We start from the raw sequence: 25,451 nt of genomic DNA, 5'->3' as shown, positions 1-25,451 counted from the left end.
CTCTTAAAAGCCTTTACTAAACACTTATTATTGATGACCTTAATTCATGATCTTAATTTATGCTCTGAGATCAGTTAATATAAGTGGTCAAGTTACATCTATACACCATTCCTCCACGCAGCAGTTCTGGCTCATACCTTGATGCTTCTCTTTTTCCTCTCTCAAGCCTTCTTTCTTTCTTAACGTCCCCTCATCGACCCCCCCCCAACCCTGTTTAGAACAAAGAGGCCTTTTGTTTCCTAATTGCCCTAAGCAGATATTTGTCAGGCATGACTACACATCGCTGTAGCAGTTAAAGAATCCCTGGTCGATCATTCTCTTCAAAATGCTCCACATCTGATCTCTAAAAGATAAGTTAACTGATAGTGCATATCCATATAAGCCTTTTCAAAGCTTTTAAAAAATAGTCCCCACGTGTACATGCTCTACATGTGAGAGTACCTTATTCATTTGCCCAGTGTTCCCAAAGGACTGAAAGTATGATCTCCTTTTCTTAACAGTCTTAAAGGTATCATCTGGTTGCAGTCTGAATATGCATACTTAGTATAGAGTAGAAGAAAAACTGTATGTAAAAAGAGAAGGATGTCCAAATTCACAGAATTCATAAAACAGTAAGTGAAAAATAGCCAGATGACTTTCTACTTCTGACAAGATTCTAAAGTGCACATCCAATAGACACTTTACTATCCCATGAGGCCACAGGATGACAATTGTCAATGGCAACAGTCGAGTTCCGGAAGTAAAAATCCCATTCATTTTCTCAATAAGGGAATTGATTTACTAAAAGATAACTTACAAACCATTAAAGACCTACTGTGAGCTATGAGTTTGTTAATCAATTAAATATGCTTTAGCCGAATCAGTCAGTAATCGTATTTAACAGCAGAAGTCCTGGTGGGAAACTATTACCCAGGATGCTGCAAAGAAATCTCCACCAATAAGACAAACAACAAGCGAATTGTGCCAAAATAACTTTTAGCACCTGCCCACTCTCATGAAGCACTGCGAATGATGTAATTGAGTTAGTGTCCCTGCACTTTTAAACTACTTAAATATTTGTGTATAATAGATGATACAGTTGAAGGTGCCATCTTCTTGCGAGACGCAGGAATTCGTTCAGCACAACCCTCACAGTGCTTTATAGGTATTCTCTAGCCATTGAGCGTACATTGGTTGTACACTTGTTATTGCATTGCATTGTGGGATTGAATGAGTGCACTCAATAACGTCCACTATGGTTTCGGACACCACTACAAATGGCTGTACCCTTAGTGCTCTATTGTGTGCCAGTTTGTTACCATAGTAACCTATTGTGTTCACCTGTCCCTCGTTAATACACTAATTTAGGGTACGTTTACATGACAACGATATGCCTAAAACGGAGAAGTTTTTCCTTTGAGTTTTCCGCGTACAGACCATTGTCAAACCATTGTCAAACCATTGTCAAAACGATCCTCATTCAGATGGATCTGCAAAAATGACAACAAATGCTGTAATCTGCTGCCAGGACATTAGATGGCGATGAAACCCTACATATTGTAAACATGTAACCCTCCCTAAACATGTAATACGTCATCATTTTCAGAGATTCATGTGTTTGTTTACACGGAGACCGTTTTCAAAAACCTGCACTTTGAAAATCGTTTACAAAAGTTTTCGTTTTCAGGCACCCAAAACGCTGTTGTCGTATAAATGAACGTCCAAAACGATTACAATTTTTACATTTTTAGTTTCAAATGTGAGTCCTGTATTTATACCAAAGCCAATAGGTTTGCAAAAAAAAAGCGTGTAACGCCTGCTAACGATGTGCTATGCAGGAAAGGAGACCAGAGGCCGTTTTTTTAATGGATGTCAATGGAGGAGAGTCTCAATCTTTTCTATGGTATCGACTATCACACAACTCTGAATGAATTTCAAATACGTTAAGGCTGTAATGTGTTTGGTTATCAAAGCACACATGATCCAAGTTTGCTAATTTCTGCCTTGGACCCAAGCCTCTGCTCTCTCTGTGCTTGCATACCGTATAGTGATGGGAGAAACAAATATTTTCAAAGCTTCTAATGAATTGAACCAATTGCTTTGCAAAATTATTCACTGTTTGTATGCCTGCTGGTCGAAACAGTTTAAATGCAACAAAAACTCAGGCCAAACATGCATAAAAACAGTTTTTATAAATCCATTGCAAATGTTTTATTGAAAGTAAAATCTACCAAATGCAATTAACTAATCATCTAATATCAATAAATATTAAGTGCCTATTATGTGTTCTTTTAGCAATTTCCAGGGCTTGTTTTTTTAATTTATTTTTAATTTTTTATGGATGGCTCAAGTAAACAGGCCAGTAAGAGACTATTAACTACTATTATTCTTTTTAATTATACAAACGTCTCATTAAAACGTCAACAAATGTATAAAACTTGATCAGAGATCAGGTAAAAACTATATTCTAACTATAATCATGGATTCATAGAGATCACCCTCCAGCAATGAACCACTGAAATTTTGCGAAACAGCTGCGATGTAATAAACCCTCGTTTACTGAAATCACGTGACTTTAGCAGTATGATACGCGCTCCGAACCACTGATTCGAAACAAAATATTTGTAAATATTTTGAAGCTTCATGAGGCAGTGTTTCGAAAGTGCCCATCACTTACATACCGTAACAGATTAACTGACCTAGAGAAGATTTAATGGATCCATCAGCAGTTCCCCTCTACCCCAAAGACCTACGGCTCTCACTCTCATGATCTCATCTCAAGACGGCTGTTCCCTGGTAGACTACGTGATTTTTTTTTTTCTACGTACATTTTTTTAATCACTTTTCTGTGCACGCGCTTTGGATGTGTGTGCAGCACAGAAAACAGCGTGAGGGTCTTCTTGTGCTTGATAGGCTTAAAATCACATTAAAATCATATTTTCCTGTGCGTGCTTTAGGTGTGTATGCAGCACAGAAAACAGCATGCGGGTCTTCTTGCACTTAAATAATTTAAAATCACATTAAAATAACTTTCTGTGCCCATGTTTTGAATGTGTGTGCAGCAAAGAAAACAGCGTGCGGATCTTCTTGCTCTTTAATGATTTAAAGTCATATTAAAATGCACACAAAGCAATTGATAAGAGGAACCAAAATGTGTCTTATCGAATCCCCGGTTTTTGGAATTTTGAATCCGGTTCTAAAATAGAACCGGTTCTTGATACCCAACCCTACTCAAGACAGCCAGTTCCTTGTCCTGGAGGCCTAGGCTAGACCTCGGTGAAGAGCTGCCAAGGTGGAGCCAGTGTGCTGGAGGACGGTGGCACTCCCTGGTTCCCTTCAGTCCCTCGGCTCCTTCTCAGTTGGCTCCAACCAGTAACTTGGATCCGCCTCGTGTCTTCTAGTCTTCTAGTTTCTGCTGGTCCTGCCCAGCTCCAAGTGTCCTGCATCTCCACTGGTCCCGCCCAGCTCCAAGTGTCCTGTGTCTCTGATGGTCGCACTCAGCCTCCCTCTCCCGCCTCCTCTACTCAAGACAGCCAGTTCCTCGGCCCTGCCGCCGCTGGTTCCCTTCTGTCTCTTGACTCTTCCTCAGTTGACTCCAATTAGCAACTCAGATCCGCCTTAGGTCTTCCAGTCACCAGCTCTGCCTTGGCAAGGGGATCCCCGGCTCCAAATTGGGCCACCAAGCCCATCACTCCACCTCAGCCCGTTAACCAGTCAACCATCTGGTTTAAGGTATAGGGTACAGTTTTTATGGACTGCCCATGCACAAAGATCTTTTATATCCTCCAGTATAGCTCTGTTAAATAAATTATTGTGATATCACAGTTGTCAATTTACATTTATGGCAGTGATTTTGCTGTTGCAAGAGGGATGTTGTTGATGTCGGTTGTATTTTGTAAAGTACTTTTGTATTTTTGATGTTTGTTTTTATTTGTCATTTGGTGTTGGTGATGACTGAAGGGTACCACAGACACAAAAGAATTTCCGAAAAGACAATAAACTTAAAACTTAACTTAACTCCACCTTGGCTCCACCCTCCCTCAGCTCCACCCTGGGATCATCGTCCTTATAGCTTCACCGGGCTCCCTCGACCATCCGGCATTTCCACATTGAAAACGCTTTATTCTGCTGCCAGGCCATTAGATGGCAATGAAACACTATAGAATGATCACGTAATATGCATGTGCATTACGTCATCGTCTTCAGAGATTCACGTTTTTGTAGTTTACACGGAGACCATTAATTTCCATTAATAAACCATAAATTTGAAACCAATTTTCAAAAGTTTGCGTTTTCAGGCACCCAAAACGCTGTTGTCATGTAAATCAATGGCCAAAACGCATAAAAAGATTTACGTTTTTAGTTGAAAATGATGTTATGTAAACAGCCCCTTAGTCCTGTGTATTTATACCCCCAGTTGGGTTCAGTTACATGTCGGATATTGTCTATGTTATGGTGCTCTACATTTATTTTCTTATTGAGATCTTTGCTTTATATTATTGTATAAGTTCAGTTTTGTAAATAAATATTGCTTACCTACATCCAAGCCCCTGCTCTCTCTGTGCCTGGAGACCATAACAACCATATAAAACACTTTTTAAACTGCCAAAAAGTATTTTGATGGTCCTCCAACAGACATTCTACTGACTATAAATATTTTTGCAAGTACAAGTACCCTAACCCTAACCTAACAGTCTACTAATACTCTAATGAGAGTTAGTTGACATGTATTTGCAAATTGATGAGAGTTAACTTACATGTAGTTGTTAGATGCTTGTGTCCATGTCTAAAATGGACTATCAAAATAAAATGTAACTTTTTTCTTCCCTGTAGTAATATGAGTATCATTAAGCTTGGGGAAGGCACTATATGAATATTATTAATAATAATGAATTGTCATTAAATGTTTTACACATGAAGAAACCAATTGTACTGTTAAATGTAATACTACTAATAATAATTATTACTACTACTTGTAGTAGTATTTTATTTTATTTTTGTTGCTTTATATGTAAAACATTTTATGAGAATAAAACTCTGAGAGCACCTTTAGTGGTTGTTTATTGTGGTCCTAGTGGTACTAGAGGTAAATGGTGAGATGATGGTGGCAGAAACTCTAAACATGCTACTCAGTGCACAGTGTCTGCAGAAAGCATTTAGAAGAAGTTGAGCTTGATCCCTATGATAATGATCAAACAAACCTGAGGTGTGCCCAACATCTGGAATAATTAACACTGTGATTATGGAGAGAGTTTAGCTTCCAGACAAACAATACCATTTACTAGATAGATCAGTGTGGGGATTTGAGTCTAAATCAAATGTACCAAGGTGACCCATCTAAAAGTGCAACATCACTACTGTCATACGTCAGCTGACACTAATCCCGTGTTGTGATCAGTTTACATGCTGGTCATTGAAGAGTTAAATGCTAAGCATCTCAAAGTTCTTTACCAAAAACTTGTTTATGTACATACATTTAATTAGTACGTATTTAGACATTCACAGAATACAGTCACCACACCTGGCATAAAACAGACAATCATTAGTTAAACAAGTACAACAAGTTCTAAAATAAGCAGCGCTACTTTGTCTGCCCATTATAAGCAGTCAGCGTGTTCTCATCATCTGACCAACAGTCCAGAGCATCAGATCCCAGTGGTCATCCAATCAATATCATAAACACAGTTGTCATAGAATTTCCTCATTTATTTCTTCCCCTAGTGCTAATCCTTTTAATTACTGCCTTACTCAATGCTAATGTTATTCACGATTAGTTGGTATTATGCTAATCTTCGACCCACATTCGGCAGGAGAGCAGGAGTATCGTCTGAAGGCCAGATTGCTGGGAGGCTGCATGCAGACTGACATCAGTCTCCCAGCTGCACAAAGCAAGCCAGACAGAGAGACTCTTGCAGGAAAAAAAGACCCTCAATAAACAAAAAAGGGGGGGCCGTAGTGTATACCTTAATGAACAACTGTTGGCCACAGGGATTAGTGATAAATGCTGCTTTCCTCTCTGCGTAGCTCACCCCAGCATCTGTGACAGTGCTGACATTTTGCACCAGTTTCTTAGTGGTTAGCATTGCAAACTGAACCATGTCTGGACCCTGTCCTTGTTTAGTTGCTTATGTCCATCTGCAGGTGAGTCCATGCCAGATCCAAGGTGTTTTAAATGAATTTGTTGTGCCACATTTCTCTTTTTCTTTTTTGCCATTATGAAAAATATTTTGATATGTGCTATGTTCCAAATTCTTGATTAAACTCAGATATTCCATTGGACATTGGTTGGGAAGGATGAAAACATCCCATCTGTCAAAATGAAACTAAAGCCAAGGAGAATGTGTGTCTGGTTTAATTATTTTCCATAAATAGAGAGAATATTCAGTGGTAAACACACAACATATTTTAATTTCTTATTAATGTACACATATCTACTGTATAACATTCATGTATACTGTAACATTTGTCCTGAAAATGATTAAACATAAAGGTAGTCCCTTCCTTGTGTCTGCTACTAAATTAATTGCTGTCTTTTTATTTAATCATTTTCAGTAAAAAGTATTTTTAAAAATCTGCATAATATAAAAATTAAGACTTAAAAAAAACGCATAATAAAACAATACATTAATGAGTGTGTAACCCTAACCCTAACATATCTACAACCAGAACAGACAAAGTTAACTTTTGTGAAAAGCAGAGAACGATGGTTATTGCAGTTGCCCTTCAACAAATAGCCTACATAAAAAAGAATGTAACTTTAAATGATGTATACTAATTATACAATTTAATCTTTATTTGTTTTATTTGTTATAAAAAAAATTCTGTGAGTAGCCGGGTTGACTTTTAATGGCTCAGGCAGGATCCACAGGTTTACACAAAAATGAATGACTTCATAACTGAAAATACAAAAGTGTATGTTTGAAAGTGTATTATTGACACAATTGTGTCCAAATGAGCAAAGTACATTACCACTAAATTTCTGACTTTGTCTGGAGCAAAAAAGCTGAATAATTTCTAAACATTTTTGTAGTTATGAAATATCTAAAACAGTGGCTTAGAGGCATCCCTTTAAACCCTAATAATTGTCACTGTCCTATGAAACAACACAATGATAAATTGTTAACTCACAAGACAGCTGACAGAAGAAAAAAAGTATGACTTTTGATGCAAAATTAACAGTCATAGCGGAATGAGAACCAGCAGTAGCTGTAGCTTCATTGAAAGTGACGCTCAAACAAGAGGCTTTTGTCTGCCAGGAGGAAATATAGACAAACAGAGAGAAAAATGTCATAAACATTGTAAACCAATGTTCATAAACGGCATGACCAAAACCAGGGAAGAAAGACACTATCAGAAATATCAACGGAGCAGCGACTACAAGAAACATCATCCAGAATTTCTTATAATACTTTAAAACTTCATTTTCATCTGAAGGGGTCCCTGATCATCGCTGACAAACTCTCAAAATCCCCTAAACAGAGAGAATTGGGGTCGGACACTTTAAACTTAATTAAATGTAAGCTATGACCTAGCATAGTATAGATCGGAGTATACAAACAGAGGGAAAAAAAACCTTGACCTCCTGACAGTCAAGCGCAGGCTCCTGACCTCACGTGACACCAGTGACATCCCTATACAACACACGCTTTAGTCAATATCAACACATTAGAAGACTCTTTTACACGAGTCACCAAAAGTTTCTGTAAATAGCCTACTTCTGTAAATATCTCAGTAAACTTTTTCAAATGATAAAACGTATAATTCAAATTCAAACAACTGCTCGCGCAAAACCTTTTCTCTAAGACACGCTATGAATCGCACTGAAGGAGGAGTTACGTCACTCAAAAATTGGTGGGAAAAAAAGTGAAGAAAAAAAAAAAAGCTCCAAAAAGCACCAAACTTACCATCCACCAGGTCCTGGCTGTCATGTCATAACATAGCTGCCATTTGATGGAGCTGTCTGCCGTTTTCCCAGCCATTCTCCCGTCAGTAGCTTTCATCAGGAGCAGCTCAGGAGTAGATAACACACTAATCAAGCCTTCATCAGACGCCACTCTCTCAGCCCCATGTAGGCCAATCCTTATCACACTGCATTATGGGAGAAAAAAAGTGCACACACACACACATGCACGCACATAGCCCTGTGCTCTAGCGATGACTCCAGCCTGCAGTGCTGCCTATAATGACAGGATCAGGATCTGAATCCCTCACACACACACACACACAGAGCCCCCCACCTCGGCCAGGGCTTTAATTTTTTAAGCTGTGCAGAACAGGAGCATGGATCTCTTTTTTTTTTTTTTTTGGCATCTTGAGCTGTACAACAAGTGGGCAACCAATGAGGTGCCTGAGTGCGCGGATGCTTTTCAAAGTTTATTTGCATTTTCATCAGTTCTATATTGTTGATTTGTGTTTTTTGGAATCCCCCCCACCCACCCTAAAGCCATAAATACACACACACACACACACACACACATTTTGCCCCCCTCCCCCGAACGCTCCTCATTCTGTGTCGATGAGGGGAGGCCCAAATGGGAATTATATTCCCCAAACAAAGACTGGGGAGTTTCATAGACATGAGAGCCGGGCACGGTTCAGATATCACAGACTTATACAGCAAATGAGGGAGGGAGGGAGAGAGAGAGAGAGAGGGGAAGCAAGAGAGAAAGAGAGGCGCAAACACTGACAGGTATTCCAAGTCCATTCACTTACTAGCCTGCTGTTCTTACTTCACCAAGCTTTGAACGACACTTTTTTATAAGCAGCAAAGGACAAACTCATTTGATTCAGAAGCAGCAAGAGAATTTAAACATCCTCTACAGATAAAATATTTACAGATCAAGGAAAGAAACTGCAAGATTTCATTAACTGTGCTGCAGTTAAGAAAATAAAGGTGTTTTGCTGTGAATAATAAATTCATAAAAATGTAGTTACTCTGTCACATTCTCTCGAAGCAACTCGAAGCATGAAGTTGGTGATGATAAAAAATGATTTATAAATGACACTGATGTTGACTTGGAAGTGCATTAGAGGTGTTAATCGTTCTGACATGTTCTCAAGTATCACTGAACATTAGCATCAGCATGTAAAGAAAGTACAAAAATAATTTGGCTCAAACTCAAAGTCAGTTAACAGAGTTCAGTTTTGTTATGAAACCACAAACGTGTTTTTTTTTTTTTTTCTTTACATTGAGTGGAGATAAAATAAACACTGACACCAAGGTCTAATTTATAATAGGAAACACGACAAGGCACTAATCTTATTTATATTTTTTGTTACATTTTTGACAGTTGATGAGAGTTTTAAGAATTAGCAGTCTGATGCAACATGGAGGAATGAATCTTGAGACGCTTCCTTAAATATATATATTTGCAAGAAACTTTAATAGAAAATACCACAATTACTTTATTATTATTAGTATTAGTATTAGTATTTATTACATTTGTTTATTTAGTCTACTCTGGACGCTTTTTAGTTCATGAATAAAATGTCCTAAAATGAACATGATGAAACAGAACAGAAAGAACACTTTCAATTTTAAACCTGATCTTTGAGCAACAAGTCACACAAAGTTAATTCATCTACAGATTCAAATTGTGCTAGCAATGATAATGATAATGGACAACTCTGTAAACATCTAACCTGCAGTATATAGATGCTGTAAAACCAACAGCAGCTTCTGGACTGCTGAAGAGGCACAAAGCTGTTAGAGCTGATGAGACTCTAAAAGGTTTTAAAACATTCAAGCAATCAGAATTTCCTAGAAGCAGGTGCAAAGGCATCAGCTAGCACATAATAACTGGCTTGCATTAATAGCATTAGCACAGCTTTGGCTGTTTAAAGCAATGCAAAGCAGGCTTTGATGACATTAACCAATTATAAGGATTCTCTTGCATTGGAAGGCAGAAAGATGCAAGTGTCATCCAATGGATGTGCTAGAGCCACTGGTTTACAGTTCCTCCCCAAGCGCAACAACCTCATGTTTGAGGCTTGTAAAGCATGCTCGCATCCCACTCCTTCAGAATTATGTTTAATACACATACATGCAAACAAATCGTGCTTTTGACATTTGCAGAATTACGCATCAACCTGACACTCGGCTGTGAGTAGTGGGGTTTAACGCTGAATGCCAGCTTTGTTCCATGTTTGGGACTCTCTTTGTAACCTATCCAGACCTTTTTCCCTCGGCAGCGCATTCCCAACCTCCACCTCCTCACAGAATGTTCCCGCCTGCAGCTGCTTCCCTCCACGTGAATTGTGGGATTGTGTGAGAACGTCCCGCGAGTCAGGGCACAGCGCGTCTGGCATTCAGGGGCCGAGGTGGCATTTCAGAAGCACCATGGCCAGAAGAATACCTAGAGTGTTGTTTATCCCCCTCGCCTTTTGCGTTGTGTCTATCCATTCATTTCCGAAACCTTTCCCACATTTCCACACAGGGTCCCAAAGAGATTATTCTGTTTTCTTACACTTTGGATTTTAGGGGTCATCTAAAATACATTCTGTTCCATATATAATCATCCAATGTAAGCAGTCGAATAATTAAAATAATTTGCTAAATAACAATAAACCAAAGTACAAGGTTATTGATCCATATATGCTAACTGAAAGAAAACCAAGAACAATTCCATTACTTTATAAAATATTGTGAGATGCTTTCACTGTTTTCTGAATATGCTAAAACATTCTCTTGACATTTCACTTGAATTTCCCTCACGTGTGCCGTATTGATTTTGACTCTGCAGATCAATACATTTTCTAGCCTTGATTGGATTAGGATTACCTTTTCAGACTAGTTTTAATTGGATTTCTACTTTCTTTCAGTCAAGTGTTTGTAAGATTTACATGAAAAAATCAATAGGCAAATCAATAATTTGAGAGGCCGGAAAGTGAAGACTGGTAAATTGATCCAAGTAATGTGAACACCTGCTACAGACTATCTGTATATGTGCTATCTACTTACTACAAATCATAACAGTTGGAAGACATGTATAAGCAAGTCTTTTTGTCAATTGATGTATTTATTTAAATATTTTTTTATATCAAATATATATATATATATATATCTTTTTCTAAATATTATTATGAATTCAGGATGTAACCTCATAATGCTTTCAAAAAAATCATATGGACCTAATTGTAGTCAAATTTCACATGGAGCAAATACAGCAGCCACGGCTGAGGGTCATTTAAATTGTATTTATGTACAGACTATTTAATGTTGACCCATATGGGTTAGGCTGTCAGGCAATTAGGAAAAAAAGAGCACTTGTCTGTTACTAATTGATGATTACAAATGTCCAGAGATGCTTCTTAATCCCTGTCCAAGACACATTGAAATTCTAATACCTTCAATCATATTGATGTGTAAAAGAGATATCATCCCAAATATCACTCCTCTAGACACCCTATTAGGTTTTAAGTTTTATTCCCATAATTCCCTCTTTTGTTTAACCAGATGTCCACTTCTAGAACAATAACAGGTGGCCATTTGTTTAATTAGGCCAGTTTACTTAGCAGGTCAGACACATGGGCAAGCAGAAAATTATAATTCAGCATAAATGCAATGTACATTCAATATACACAATTCAAATACATTAATTTAGATTGTTTTTTTGTTTGTTTTGTTTTTAAGCAATGAACAGTGATTGACTGTAATTGGCGCCATTTTTCAGAACAAAACAGTAATTAATGCCAGAATAGACAATGATTGACAGTAATGGAGTAATCTTGGCTAAAAAAAAAAAAAATTAATTACAAAACCTAGTCTAATTTGTTCACAAATGACCACCTGTTGCTTCACAGACGAAATTATGCCTGCTTCAGGACAATGGAGAGACTTAAACCTAAGGGTAATTTAAGAGTCAGTTCTTAAATAATATAATAATTTAAATTCCGGTATAGCCTATTCATTTTTGGCTTGATTTCTTAAAATATTTCCCTGAGATAGAAAAAGATATATGTACAAAATACATACATACAAAATAGTTATTTGCAAATATAACTTCTGGGAAATTTCAGAGACCAAGAAAACAAAGAGAATATTTCTGTAGCTCTCAAATAGTTGAGCATGGCACTAGCAACAGCAAGGGGATGGGTTTGATTCACAGGGATTGCATAAACTGATAATACGTATCAAAGTGGATTTGGATAATAAAAGGAAAAAACAAACAGCTTCCTATAAAAGACCCTAATGAAAAGCGATTCGATTCCAGTGGAGTTATAAATGCAATATGTCCAATGATTAATTTTGGCTGAGAGGAGCGACGCAGGCGAACACTTGCTCAGAGGTCATGACTCAGTCTCTCAGTGAGAGAGCGACATTAAAGAGTCCCAGCCAAGATGTTTTTTTCCCTCTGGGACGAGGTGGTCCTGCCATCACACAGGCAATCTTTTAGGATAATTCAAGGGAGGTACTATCTGCTGTCACTCAAGTGAAGAATGCCGAACGCCAGGGAGCCAGTCACAGCTGACAGGGGCCGTCATTCACACCACCACACAGTGCAGGACACACGCCGGGCCAATCAACAGAGGCCCCTACTGGGAATGGACAGCATCAGGGCAGGAGGCATCCAACCGTGGCAGGGAGAGAGAGAGGGTGGGAGCGAGTGGGCGTGGGACCTTCTGGGGCAATGCCAAAGTTCAACATGATTTAATGGAAGCAACTAAACAACCACTAGGATAAGGGGTTAAGATACAGATTAGTGAAATTAAAGGCCTTGAGCCTTGACATTGAATCATTGAGCACAATGACTAAATAATTCTCAGATTATATGAAGAGTCCTGGAAAAAATCATCAAATTATTGTGAAAAATAAAACAAAAGCATTGCATTAAACTAATTATGCTTATTTTGACCTAAATAAACCAGTAACTGATCAAATTGCACAGGAAGTGAAAACGACTGCTTCAGGCAGAGGTTCAAACAAAGTGGGCAAAGGACGGGGGTAGAGCTAGTTTTTACTGGCCCAGACGCCACCTTTCAGCAGGGCACAACACACACACACACACATTTCGCTGATTCAATGAATTGTTCTTTATCCGACACACCATCCAAAGCCTCTCTAAAAGACGTCTCCTCGCAACCGTCCCCTGTGCCGCAGTATTAGACCTGCCAGCCTAGAGGAAGTACATAAGGAGCCCTTTGTTAGGTTACACTGGAGGGACATTGTGTAAAATACAGTGCCTGCCCAAGATAAAAGGCCTGCCTTTCCTCTCATCTGAACTAAGTTTATCCTCCCTGAAGTCTCTCCTTTCTGCCCAGCAGACAAAGGGATGACTTTAGTCTTAGGACCAGCAACCTATCAATACGTTTATCATTCTAAGAGAAGAAAATTATTGGGGAACTTGCCAAAAATTGCTGAATGTGGTAGTGTCGTAAGCATGTTTATACGCAAAAAAGGGGCAAATGGCCCCTTAGTAGACTAAGCAAAGTACCTACAGTAGACCTAACTTCTCTAACTGAACATTGTTTTGTTCTTTGTTTAGGCCACAAAACCCTTTTCAAAACATCTCATTAGACGTTACAGGTAAATTCTTCACAGGATTAAACTCTGCAAATTGAGTCTTGGATATCAGGTGATCTGTGGAGAGCAGTTGGAAGCAGAAGTCTCCCATTCGTGACTCAGGTAACTGAGTTTTTGGTGTAACACTGAGCCCTGAAAGGAAAGGACAACGACAAACAGGAAACACACTGTGCATTTCCATGGCAACAAACTTCCATGGTAGCCAGAGACCCTACACTGCTGAAAATAGTTGGCAACAAAATTACCAGGCTTTTAGTTCATTAAGGATGAATTACTGATAAATATAATATGTTTTAACTTAAAATTTGAGAATTTAAAATATAGCTTCAACAGCATGATTTGGTCTACAAATCTGATTGGTTGAGTGGTGTTCCAAATGGCTTGAAATTGAATCCAACACAGAGCCATTGAAAAATAGTTGAAACACTCCCATAGTGCATGTCATGAGGCAAACAATAGTTCCAAATGCTGCATAATTCCAGCATTAAACCCAATTAATTTCGGTGTTCCTTAAGGCGGGCATTCACTTTGCGATTCCAGCAAGATTACCAACTTTACGAGTAGATCTCATGCGATGTAAAGTCAAAGTTCACGATTTACAGTATGTGCTCACACTATATGGTTAAATTATTATTATTGTTATTAGGGTAGGCCTACTTTTATTGTTAAATTGATATTACAATACATTTTGCCCCGCAACAATTTCATAGTGCATCACTGCATAACCGACATGCTGCGAGGATAATAAAAGAATAGATTAGCTAACTCCTCATTGTAAATGATTTAAAAAACTTTTTGTCTATTAAACAATGAATTATAGGCCTATAATTAAAATGATTAACAGTCTATAATATGTCCGAACAATCATCAATGAAAATGAACCTTTTTATGCATAGAGGTCACTACAGTGGACAGCTTTTCAAAAAGCATTTTCTTGCATATGCATGGGTTTTAATAGAATAGTTAGGGTTTTAAAGACCCTATAGTGCATCATCCTATACATTGCCACCAAGTGGCAAGCCGTTGTATGTCGATTTTTGTCGATGGAGACTCTTGCAGGTAAAAAAAAATGTTGTAGCATTAAGCAATATCTAATGAGTCATATCACAGTAAAATTTTCCAAGGAATTGATTTCAGATTGGGAGGAAATTCTGATTATTCATCTGTCCTCTACATTAGACATCATGCATCTTTGATACCAATCTTTCATTTGAAAGTCACGTGTCTAGCATCTGTAAAACCGCATTTTTTTCATCTTAAAAATATATCTACATTACGTCATATGCTCTCAATGAAAAATGCAGAACAATTAGTTCATGCGTTCATGACATCAAGGCTAGATTATTGTAATGTTATTATGGGTGGTTGCACTGCACGCTTAATAAACAAACTACAGCTGGTCCAAAATACAGCAGCTCGAGTTCTTACCAGAACCAGGAAGTATGACCATATTAGCCCAGTTCTGTCAACGCTGCATTGGCTCTCTATTAAACATTGTATACATTTTTAAATATTGCTGATTACTTACAAAGCACTAAATGGGTTTGCTCCCCAATTCTTGAGCGAGCTCTCAACGCATTATAGTCCTTCACGTCTATTGCGATCTCAAAATTACGGCCAGTTGATAATACCTAGAATATCAGAATCGACTTCTGGCGGTAGATCCTTTTCCTATTTAGCACCAAAACTTTGGAACAATCTTCCTAACATTGTCCAGGAAGTAGACACACTCTGTCAGTTCAAATCTAGACTAAAAACACATCTCTTTGGCCTAGCATACACATAACACATTATAGACTTCTATAATTCAATGTTAGGCTGCAGAGATTAGGTCAACTGGAACCGGAAACACTCCCCATAAATCCTGATGTACTTGTTACATCATAAGAAGGATGGCGTCTATGCTAATATTAGTTGCTCAGTTTATCCGAGGTTTACCACAGTCTGCCGGATCCAGACCATATCCAGATCTGATGAAGGACCTGCTCCTGAACACGATGACGCATCCCTGAAGTGCCAGCCTCATCAGCCCTGTGAAGGCCTCATCGACACGACAGCCATCGGCACTGATCCTCAACAAACTCGTCTCCATACCGGCGTGATGACTCCAACCAGATGGAATTGGATAAATATTCTGAATGTTCTGATCCAATCTGACTTCTGACCTGTAATGCTGCCTGGATCATAATTATACACTGTTCGCTCATTGGCCAGAGGAGAACTGGCCCCCGACTGAGCCTGGTTTCTCCCAAGGTTTTTTTCTCCATTCTGTCACCTGATGGAGTTTTGATTCCTTGCCACTGTTGCCTTGGCTTTTGGCTTGCTTAGTTGGGCACATTTAATATTCAACAATATTATTGATCTGCCTTGCTGATGTGTTTATACTTGTTAATTTGTTCATTTATGAATGCAGTTCTCACGGCGTAAACAAGACAAGCCAAAGAATTAAACACCCGTTTTAAGGAACCGACCTGTGTCTGTGTTGTTGTGAAGAGAGCTACAGTCATACTTAGACTTACTTTAGACTTAGTTCTGCCAGCGGCGTACGGCGCATTTGGCGATGATGCTATCTGACTCGATCCATTGCAACGGTTTTAGCCTCATCCCATAAGAGACAGACAGCTTGCAGATACTGAATGAATGTGCTGCGCCAGGTTCGGGCAGCCTCGCTTCCACTTTCCTTGTCATGGCTATCTTTGGTAAGCACATTGTCGTTTTTTACTGGATATGGGCACCAAACCAGAACCGGCATTCAGTGACCATGTCAGCGAGGAGCTGTGTCGATGTTCAGCAGTAAACTTTGTCATTAGAAATGCGATTGCGGTAAGATATTCTTATAATGTGGTGAAGACAGAGTTGGTGAAAAAACGTTGAGTCGACATGTAATACTTTCTGTCATTTTCCAAGTGCCATGACACTTCCCAGATAGATGAAGTTTTTGACTTCTTTAATTGGTAGTTGTCCAATGCGGATTGGTATATTCGAACATGTGCATTGACCAGATCGGTAAGTGCTAGCATAAGGCCCTTAGCATAAGGCGGAAGGCCCTCCGTTTTTAAGCATCTCAGCAGCAGTCTCGTCCATGCCCATTTTTAAGTGTACACACCACCACCATGATTTCGGATCCGTAAATGACGGGTAGATATTCTATTAGTGCAAATTCATCTAATTCAGTGATCTTCACTATTTTTTTTCATGAGAGACACACTGATAGGACAAAGTCAGTAGGAGAGCCACTTTTACCGCAAAGTATCAAGAGTTACATCCAGTCATAAATACCATGTCTGCTTATCAAATCTGTGCAAAACCTTGAACATACAATATGCAATGCAATAAATACAAAAAGGCGAAAAAAATCATTCTTTATGATTTACCAGTCAAAATTGTAACTGGGACAAGATGATTTCTCTATCATTCTCCTGCATTAGTTCTTTATATGTTTTAAACAGTAGACTTAATATGTATCCATTTCTGGTCATAATTTGGAGACAATGAACATATGAACCATTGTGCCGTGCTGCTTATATTTATTCGGCCCGAACCCAGAGTACTCCCCCCGTATGTAAGTGTTTAGGACTAGAAGCGTGGAGAAGGGGTGGTGGGGGGATGCTGCTAATGGGAAAAATGAGTGCTAAGTTTGGCGGGCTGGCATCTCGAGAAGGGGCCTGGATGCTTGACCAGGAGGGCCCGTGATAGCAGCTCACTGCGCCGGACTGACGGGCCCTGCTGGCCCGCGAACGGGGAGCAGTTGTAATTTGGAACGTGTAATCGGGAGAGTTTGCGCCTTTCTTGATGGGAGCAGTTCGCGGCAAATCACGGACGGCGGACCGGAGTGACAATTCCGGTCTATGCTTACGGGAAAGTTCTCGTTGTGTCCGCTGTGAGACCAAATGCTCGCTGGACAAAAGAGAAACAGGAAAGAGGAAAATGAGTACTCGACCGGGAGATTTTCTCGCTGCGTCCGCTGTGAGACCAAATGCTCGCTGGACGGACAAGAAAACGTAAGTGCTCTACTGGGAAAGTTCTCGCTGCGTCCGCTGTGAGACCAAAAGCTCGCTGGACAGAAGAGGAAACAGGAAAGAGGAAAATGAGTACTCGACAGGGAGATTTTCTCACTGTGTCCGCTGAGAGACCAAATGCTCGCTGGATGGAAGAGAAAACGTAAGTGCTCTACCGGGAAAGTTCTCACTGCGTCCGCCAAGACCAAATGCTCGCTGGACAAAAGAGAAAACAGGAAAGAAGAAATTGAGTACTAAACTGGGAGATTTTCTCACTGCGTCCGCTGTGAGACCAAATGCTCGCTGGATAAAAGAGAAAACGTAAGTGCTCTATCGGGAAAGTTCTTGCTGCTAAACTGTCAATGGATTGAGGTGAGACTGCTGAATGTATATATACCTCTTACCATTGATTGCTGAGTGCTCTCCACTTGTGTTAATTATTTGAACGTGCTCCTCCCGAACTTTGTTAATAAAACATAATTTGTGGAGAACAAACCGGTGTGAGTTCGAAGCTTCAGAGGAGGGCAGGATAAATGGTTGAGCGCAGCTGTGATTGAACAAAAGGGTCATGTAAGTTACCTCGTACAGGAGGGTCAGAGAAGGTGCACTGTAGCAGCAGATAGAAAAGCAACAAACTCCTCATCAACATCATCAACATCATCAAAAGGAGCTATGACAGATAATCAGCAGGGACATTTTGAATCGCCTGTACATGTGATTCATCAGGAAGAAGACCCTCCACGGAAACAGTATGACCTAAGAACAGCAGGCTGGTTTGCCGGAAGCGACACTTGTCTTTACTGAGCTGAAAGCCAGCAGCTTCTAGTCATTGTAAGGCCGCATGAAGTGCTTTGTAATGTCACGTCCGTGGATTATATGTTATGTCATACAGGTCATTTTCAACCCCTGACAAGCCAGCCAGGATGATGGTCATCATCTTCTGAAATGTCGGGGGTGCTGAAGCTTACGAATTGTAAGGAACACGACAAAAATGGATCAGTCCATCGTGAATAATAAAGGCCATGAGGTCACGGCTTTCCTCATGCAGCAGCACCTGGTAATAAGCATTAATCAGGTCAATGGTAGAGAAAACAGTAGAACCTTTCAGAGCAGAGAGTGGTTCATCCATGTGTGGCAACAGAAAAGAGTCCACAATCACTGCTTTATTTGGCTCTCTGATGTCAACGAACATCCTAATTTTACCTGACTTTTTCTGCGTAACAACACCCATGCTGAGGCGCCGATGCGTTATATCACCCCAGCTGCTTGCAAGCAATTTAATTCCTCTGACACATCCCTACGAACAGGGAGTGGCAGACGGCAAACTTTTTGGCGCACAAGTGTGGTGGTTTCATCTAGCTTTACATGGTGTATAAAGATTTTAGCACATCCAAACTCAGTTGACTCAGCAGCAGTGCACTGAAAGACCTGGCACAGGAGAAGCAGGCACAAGAAGGGCATTAGGAGGCAGGATTAACATGCAGACATTAGGTCCCTCCCCATGAGTGGTGTCCCTCTGTCCACAATGTAGAACGTAGCAGGAACCGAGTGGTCATGTAGGGAAATGGATTTAACCTGATTGGCAGCAGATTCAATCAGGGCTGCGTTTCCCAAAAGCATTTTAAGCCTAAGAAGTTCGTAAAAACGATCGTATGACTGATCTTAATATTATGGTCTGTTTTCCAAAAGCATCGTAACTTAAGTAGCACTAGAAAATCTTCGTAGAACTACGAGTGCTCTGGAGTAATCGTAAATCCCCAAGTGCATCGTAAGAAGACCTATTTATGAGGTCACCTGCAGGACAACCAACAGATTACACTTTTATCTAGATTTAACAGATTACACTGCAACGTGAGTATAATTTAAGGTTTTGATTGTACTTTATTGTACACTTTATTGTACTCGTTTTTTGTTTAAATGAAAAAAAAATCTTATAATATAATTTATATATAATTTAAAGATAATTAAATTAAATAATTAAAAAGGGAAGAAAAAAATTAAATTAATTTAATTTAATTAACATCTAAATTAAATGAATGAACCAAGAAAAAATTCATAAAAGAAGTAATGTGGGAAATATGCTTCAAAGACTGGGCAAAATAGGGATGAATTCAAAAAAATCTGTCAATGACTTGCTGACGTGCATGAAAACCAGCCATGTATTGGGTTTCTTCATTGCATTTCTTGGTTGGCCATCATGTGGTCCCATGCCATCTTCGTCCTCCTCCTCCTCTTCATCTACCTCCCTGTTAAGTAAGGGCACTCTCATCTGCACTGCAATGTTGTGCAGCATAGCTGTTACTATTATTACTGCACAGCACTTTTGTGGAGCAAACAAAAGACCACCGCTGCACTAGTGAACTGCCCGAAAGCGCATCTTCCACCTCCCTATTGCGCGTTACACAATACTACGGTGTGCCTCGTTGAAATTTGTTTCCCTGTTATTCATAGGATTAGCCAAAGACGTGAAGAGATATGGCCTCAGTGGGTAACCACTGTCCCCATGCAGCCTCCACTGTCCCTGTGAGTTTTGTGCCTCCTGACCCACAGATGAATTGGTGAACATGAAGGAGTCATGTGTGCTTCCGGGCCACCTTGCCACAATGTCTGTGATCAAACCCTTATGGTCACAGATCACCTGGCAGTTAATAGCTGCATAGCCTTTACGGCATATATATACATGGCCATCCACAGATGGTGTAAGGATCGGGATCAAGGTACCATCGATCACTCCAATGACCTGTGGGATGTGATGATGTGTTAAAAAATACTGTTGTATTTCTGTGATGTCCTGTCTTGATGCTGGAAATTTAATGTGTTCCGCAGCAAGTGGAAGTAATGCATTGGTGACCGCTTGAACAGCTCTTGAAACTGATTCCTTACTTAGTCCAAGCCCATCACCAAGTACCTGGAGAAAACTGGAGGAACCATGTGAAGGTTATCAGGCTGTGATACTGTTCACATATCCCACTGCCTATCATCAATTTCAGTAATCACATTAGCCCCTACCTTGAAGAAAGTGAAGATGTGGCATGCTTAGAAATTGTATAGGTTACATCTTCCTTTAATCTATCCTCTGTTCATAATGATGAAAAGTTGTGCTTCTTATCAATATGTATACATAGAACAGTACTGGTAAAACATGTATTTTTTGTCTGTACCTGTAGAAATGTATTGGCTAGATGAATTTGTGCTATCTGTCACGCTAAATATATAGACTTTATATATTAATAATATTGAAACTTAAATGCTTATGTCTGAAACACACTACCACCACAAATGCCATCTGAAGCACTTGTGCCAAGTATTGACAAGGCCTTTTCTTCCTCTGCTGTGAGAAGGGGGGACTCACTGGTCCCACCACCAGTTTTTTTGTTTTTTTTTGCAGTCCTCTGCAGTGCCCTCTTTCTTTTTGCCAGGTTTGCAAAATCCTGCCACTTCTTGCGGACCTCCTTCCCTGATCTTTGAACACCCCTGGTTGCAGTTAGTTTGGTAGCAATGTCCTCCCAGATGTTTTGTTTTTACTTATTTGTATGGTGTCCTTTAAATCTGTTAAAAATAACATATAACAAATAACAGGTGCTTTATATAGACTTGTCTTGATTGGTAATCCACAACAGATGACGATTATTAGGTTAAACGTTCAGAATACGATTCCATATAAGGTTATATTTCAGCACTTCGAGTCTTAACCTCTTAACCAGCGCCCCTATTTTTGAGAATTTTCAGAAAATGACATACCCAAATACAAATGTCTGTAGCTCTTAAACCCTATGGTCCACATTCATAACGCTGATCTTTTTTTAAACTAGACACTTGAAACTTAGTTACACAAGAGTCATTATAACTCAAAGTAGCATAGGAACAGAATAAAACAAGGTCAAATTTACATGAAAGTGACTCACGATTTCTTTGAATTAACTTCACTTAGGGAAAAATGTATCAGACTGGAATACACATATGGCAGGACTTTTACTTTCTGTCCCCTGAACTTTACACCTCTGCATTACACAGCACTTCAAAATAGTAGTCAACAATGTACAATTCTTCTCATGAGCACAACAGACAGACTGAAATTCTGCAAAAAGTACAAGGATTGGACAACAGAAGACTGGTGCAAAGTTATTTCTCTAATAAAGCCTCCATCCGACTATTTGGGGCATTTGGAAAATCGACTGTCTGGAGAAGAAAATGTGAAATAGTATTAATTTTGTTGACGAATAATTTTCGTTAACTAAGATAACTAAATAAAAACCAGTTTGTGATGACAAAACCTATATGAAAATCTATTGACCTTTCTGTCAACATTTAAGAACGAGATGAAAATGTTAGGGAGGGATGATTTGGGCAGAGATTCAATCACAATAAACCTCTTTTAGACATTTGAATGGTAACGTACTATACCCAGCCATTTAATAGGACTGCTGCATGTCTTATAAAGCGTTTTAAAATGTCAACATCTGTGAGAAAAAAAAAAAAAAAAAAACATATGTACCTGTATAAATTTCACATTTGATGTCAAGGAAAATAAGACCATTTGTAAACTGTGTGGAGCGACGCAATAATCTTCAGGAAAACACAAATAATACAGGGCAATACAGGGTTTATATCAATTTAAACAATACAGCAATTTTAATCTACTCAAGCGCAAGAACACGTGAAAAAGAACTCAATTCGGGATGGTTTTCTGTGCGCAGTTCGCGTCTTATTGAGCTTGAAGGGACAAACACAAAAAATATATACCAAAGTGGCCATTTTGGCGAGTATTCATTTAAACAGTCGGTTATGTCTTAAGTAAAAGCTAACAAGTGAAAGCAAATGAACCTGCTGCTGTCTGAGTCCTAAATATTAATTCAAAAGATAAAGAGAAAATCACTCACTGCTCTTGACTAAGTACTTTTAATAGCTTTAATAAAGGGTTTATACAAGGAAGACTAGGCACTGTTATTTTACATTTGATTATTTTATGCAGTTTCTAGAGGTAGTATTTCTTACCTGAATACTTAGATTGTTAGATCTACCTGCCAAACTTAAAGCACTGTTTATTTCATTTATATCTTTGTTTTATTCTATTTTTGTTTCCTTTAAACGGACTGTTAGATTGTAGTCTACTAAATCTATTGCAGATTTACTCGACTAAACCAGGCTAAAACTAAAACAATTCAGATGACTAAAATATAACTAAATTACATTTTAGTCAAAAAACATTGACATTTTTTATCCATGGCCATGTAATTCCAGGATCCATGGAGAACCTGTGGTCAATCCTCAAAAGTCCACAAACTGTGATCATCTCTGAACACTAATAAGTAAAGAATGGATCGCCATCAGTGAGGATTTAGCCCAGAAGCTGGTATCCAGCATATACCAGAGTGAATTGCAGTTTATGAAGCAGAAGAGTCAACACTGTAAATATCAACTCTTTACATATATTGAATGTTTTTGCCAATAAAAGCCTCTTAAACTTATGAAATGCTTATCAGTGTTTTCCAGTACACCATATATATATATGTGTGTGTCGAAAAATAATCTACAAATACTAAATCAGCTAACTTTGGGAAACTCAAAATGTATGTATCTGCCAATACTTTTGGCCACGGCTGTAGGTACTACACTTATTGAAGAACTTCGCGACCATTAAAAAAAGTAAGCTATAGGCCTCTATGTTTAAAATCCAGACATAACAGACATCCAGCCATGTTGGCTTTGTCACGTAACCTACAGCGGCAGAGTAGCATCACTTTACTGCAATTCACATCTTCTCTCCTGTGGCTTCTTGGGATAGTAAAGTGTCTATTGAATGTACACTCTAGAAACTTGGCGTGCTTCCAAGGTCATTCGAGTAGTTTTTGCCTATTGTTTTTTCGAATGCAATGAATTTGGAGAGTATATATTTTCTCTTTTGGATGTAAATTTTTTCGCATACTATATGTTAGGGAAGTAGGAATATTTCAAATGAATGCAGTCACAACTAAAAAACAATTAAGTTGATTTCCTAAAGCCAAAGACTACACCATTTCATGTGTCCTGTCATCTTCAGGTTCACCACCTCCCAGATCACACAGACTTTTTGGGCACAATAAAATAAAATCCAACATTAATTGTATCATAAACACATATCATATTTCATATCTTCCAATAATGCTGAAAAACTGTATATTCCAATGTGAATGTGCAGCGTAGAGCAAAGGCAGAGTCCAAGTTTCACTCAAAGACCGTGACTATGCTGATTGTCCCTTTCATTTGGAAGGCGGGTTCCAATTTATCCCATTCATTGTCTTCAACTGTAAGCAACTTGCGCTGACATATCTTAAAATATGTCAGTGCCATTGTTTTGTCTCAAGATGCACACCAGTAATGTTTTTTTTTTTATAAAGTATGTTTATTAAAGCTACTTAAATGCCCTAATTGAGCCTAATCCTGGCTTAATCTAAGCCCTGTCTATGAAACTGGGCCTATATTTTTGAACACTAATCATTTTTATTAATAACATTAACATCATACAAACGATTATACAAACATGAATCTTTTATTCACATTTTCATGCCTCCATATTTCAATGTAAATATACTATAGTTATAAATTAGGTATACTATAGTTATATATATAAGTATACATACCTATTAAGAATACTTACCTATTTGAGAATCATATATTAGCCTATAAATGACTCATTAAAGTCGGTTAGTATCACCAAAACAATTAAAAAAAAAACTGTTCATTGGAAGCAAAAGCAAATATTATGGTAATGCTATGATGTCAAAGCTCTTGAGAACACAGATCTAATCCACCAGACCTTCTGTGCTTTTCAACCACTGGTTAGAGAGATATTGGCTATCAGTACATCTGTGTTGCCAGGGCCTCCAACTGGACCCCAAACTGGCACTTAACCGTCACCGTGACCGTGTGTGGAACAGTGCCTATCACCAGAGAGACCCTGGCACACACCAGGGCATGAGACACAGAGGCAGGCAGAGAGGGCATTGGGCAGCTGGCCAGGCACATAGAGGGCTGCTGAGAGGCAAAGCACCACTGCCACCACCAACACAATCTTGCCAAACAACACACCCCTAACTAAACCTTCAAATGCCCAAATAAAAGGTTATTTTGTAGATATAGAACTATTTCAATTATCTCCAACCAAGGCAAAGATAATAAACAGGTGCTCCTTGTAAAGTTTTGTAAAGTGCTCCTTGTAAAGTGGACCAATATATAGATTATCGTAATATTTCCCTACTCTGAGACTACAGAGAGTGCTCATTGTTTTCTTTAAGGCTTAAGGATTTTCTTTGCTATAAACAGCTTAAGGACAGGTGAGGAACAAGCTGACAACTCAGATCACGTCAATCAGATAAAGTAGACCAATGTGTTCAAATGGCAATTGCTGTAATCTCATTCACAGGCCTCAGAGCTAATTGTTTAACTGTCTGAGGAAAAGCTTTTGACGCAAAAGCCAAACAAGAAACCGTGGTGTTTCAACATAATACATCTGCCTTTACAAAGCTTCTGTCCAGACGGTCAGCATGTGGGTGTGGATCTGGTTAACGGGAACACTCAAACATGTACATGCACATAAATGAAATTCTTTAATGAAAGGACAATGGTTCACTACAAAGTTGAAATGGAAAGGCATTTAATGGACTGTTAAAACTGGATGAAATATTACCAAATATGACAACAATGTATGAAATCTGAAAATGAGTAGTAAAAGATGAGTGCGCTGGTTTCAAATGAGCTGTAAGGTTGTGCGGGGAAGGATGAGTCAAGCTTTATTTGTGTAAGCATATGAAAATAATTCACACGGGAGATTGAAGGCCAAAATTCCTCAGCAGATGGGAGAATTTCACATTGAGGAGAAACTCTTTATTAAAGGGAAACAAATGAAGGGTGGACCTTTGCCCTTCTGTGATGGGATATTGAGGTAATACTGATCAGTATTCCAGATCTAGGAG

General features: G+C 38.9%; 1 protein-coding gene across 1 annotated transcript in view; it reads right to left on the bottom strand.

Moving 5' to 3' along the window:
* LOC311288234 (nuclear factor 1 B-type-like) overlaps positions 1-8,394 on the bottom strand; it is a 100,922-nt gene extending 92,528 nt beyond the window's left edge. Inside the window, exon 1 of the mRNA XM_084405535.1 lies at positions 7,884-8,394. Coding sequence (XP_084261661.1) covers positions 7,884-7,979 — 96 coding nt within the window. The 5' untranslated portion in view covers positions 7,980-8,394. The remainder of the gene's footprint in view (positions 1-7,883) is intronic.
* Positions 8,395-25,451: the final 17,057 nt, after the last annotated feature.

Source organism: Rutilus rutilus (assembly GCF_951802725.1).
Source record: "Rutilus rutilus genome assembly, chromosome: 3".
NCBI classification, from domain to species: Eukaryota; Metazoa; Chordata; class Actinopteri; order Cypriniformes; family Leuciscidae; genus Rutilus; species Rutilus rutilus.
The sequence above is the reverse complement of the archived record's forward strand: the minus strand, read 5'-3'. Positions and strand labels throughout refer to the sequence as shown.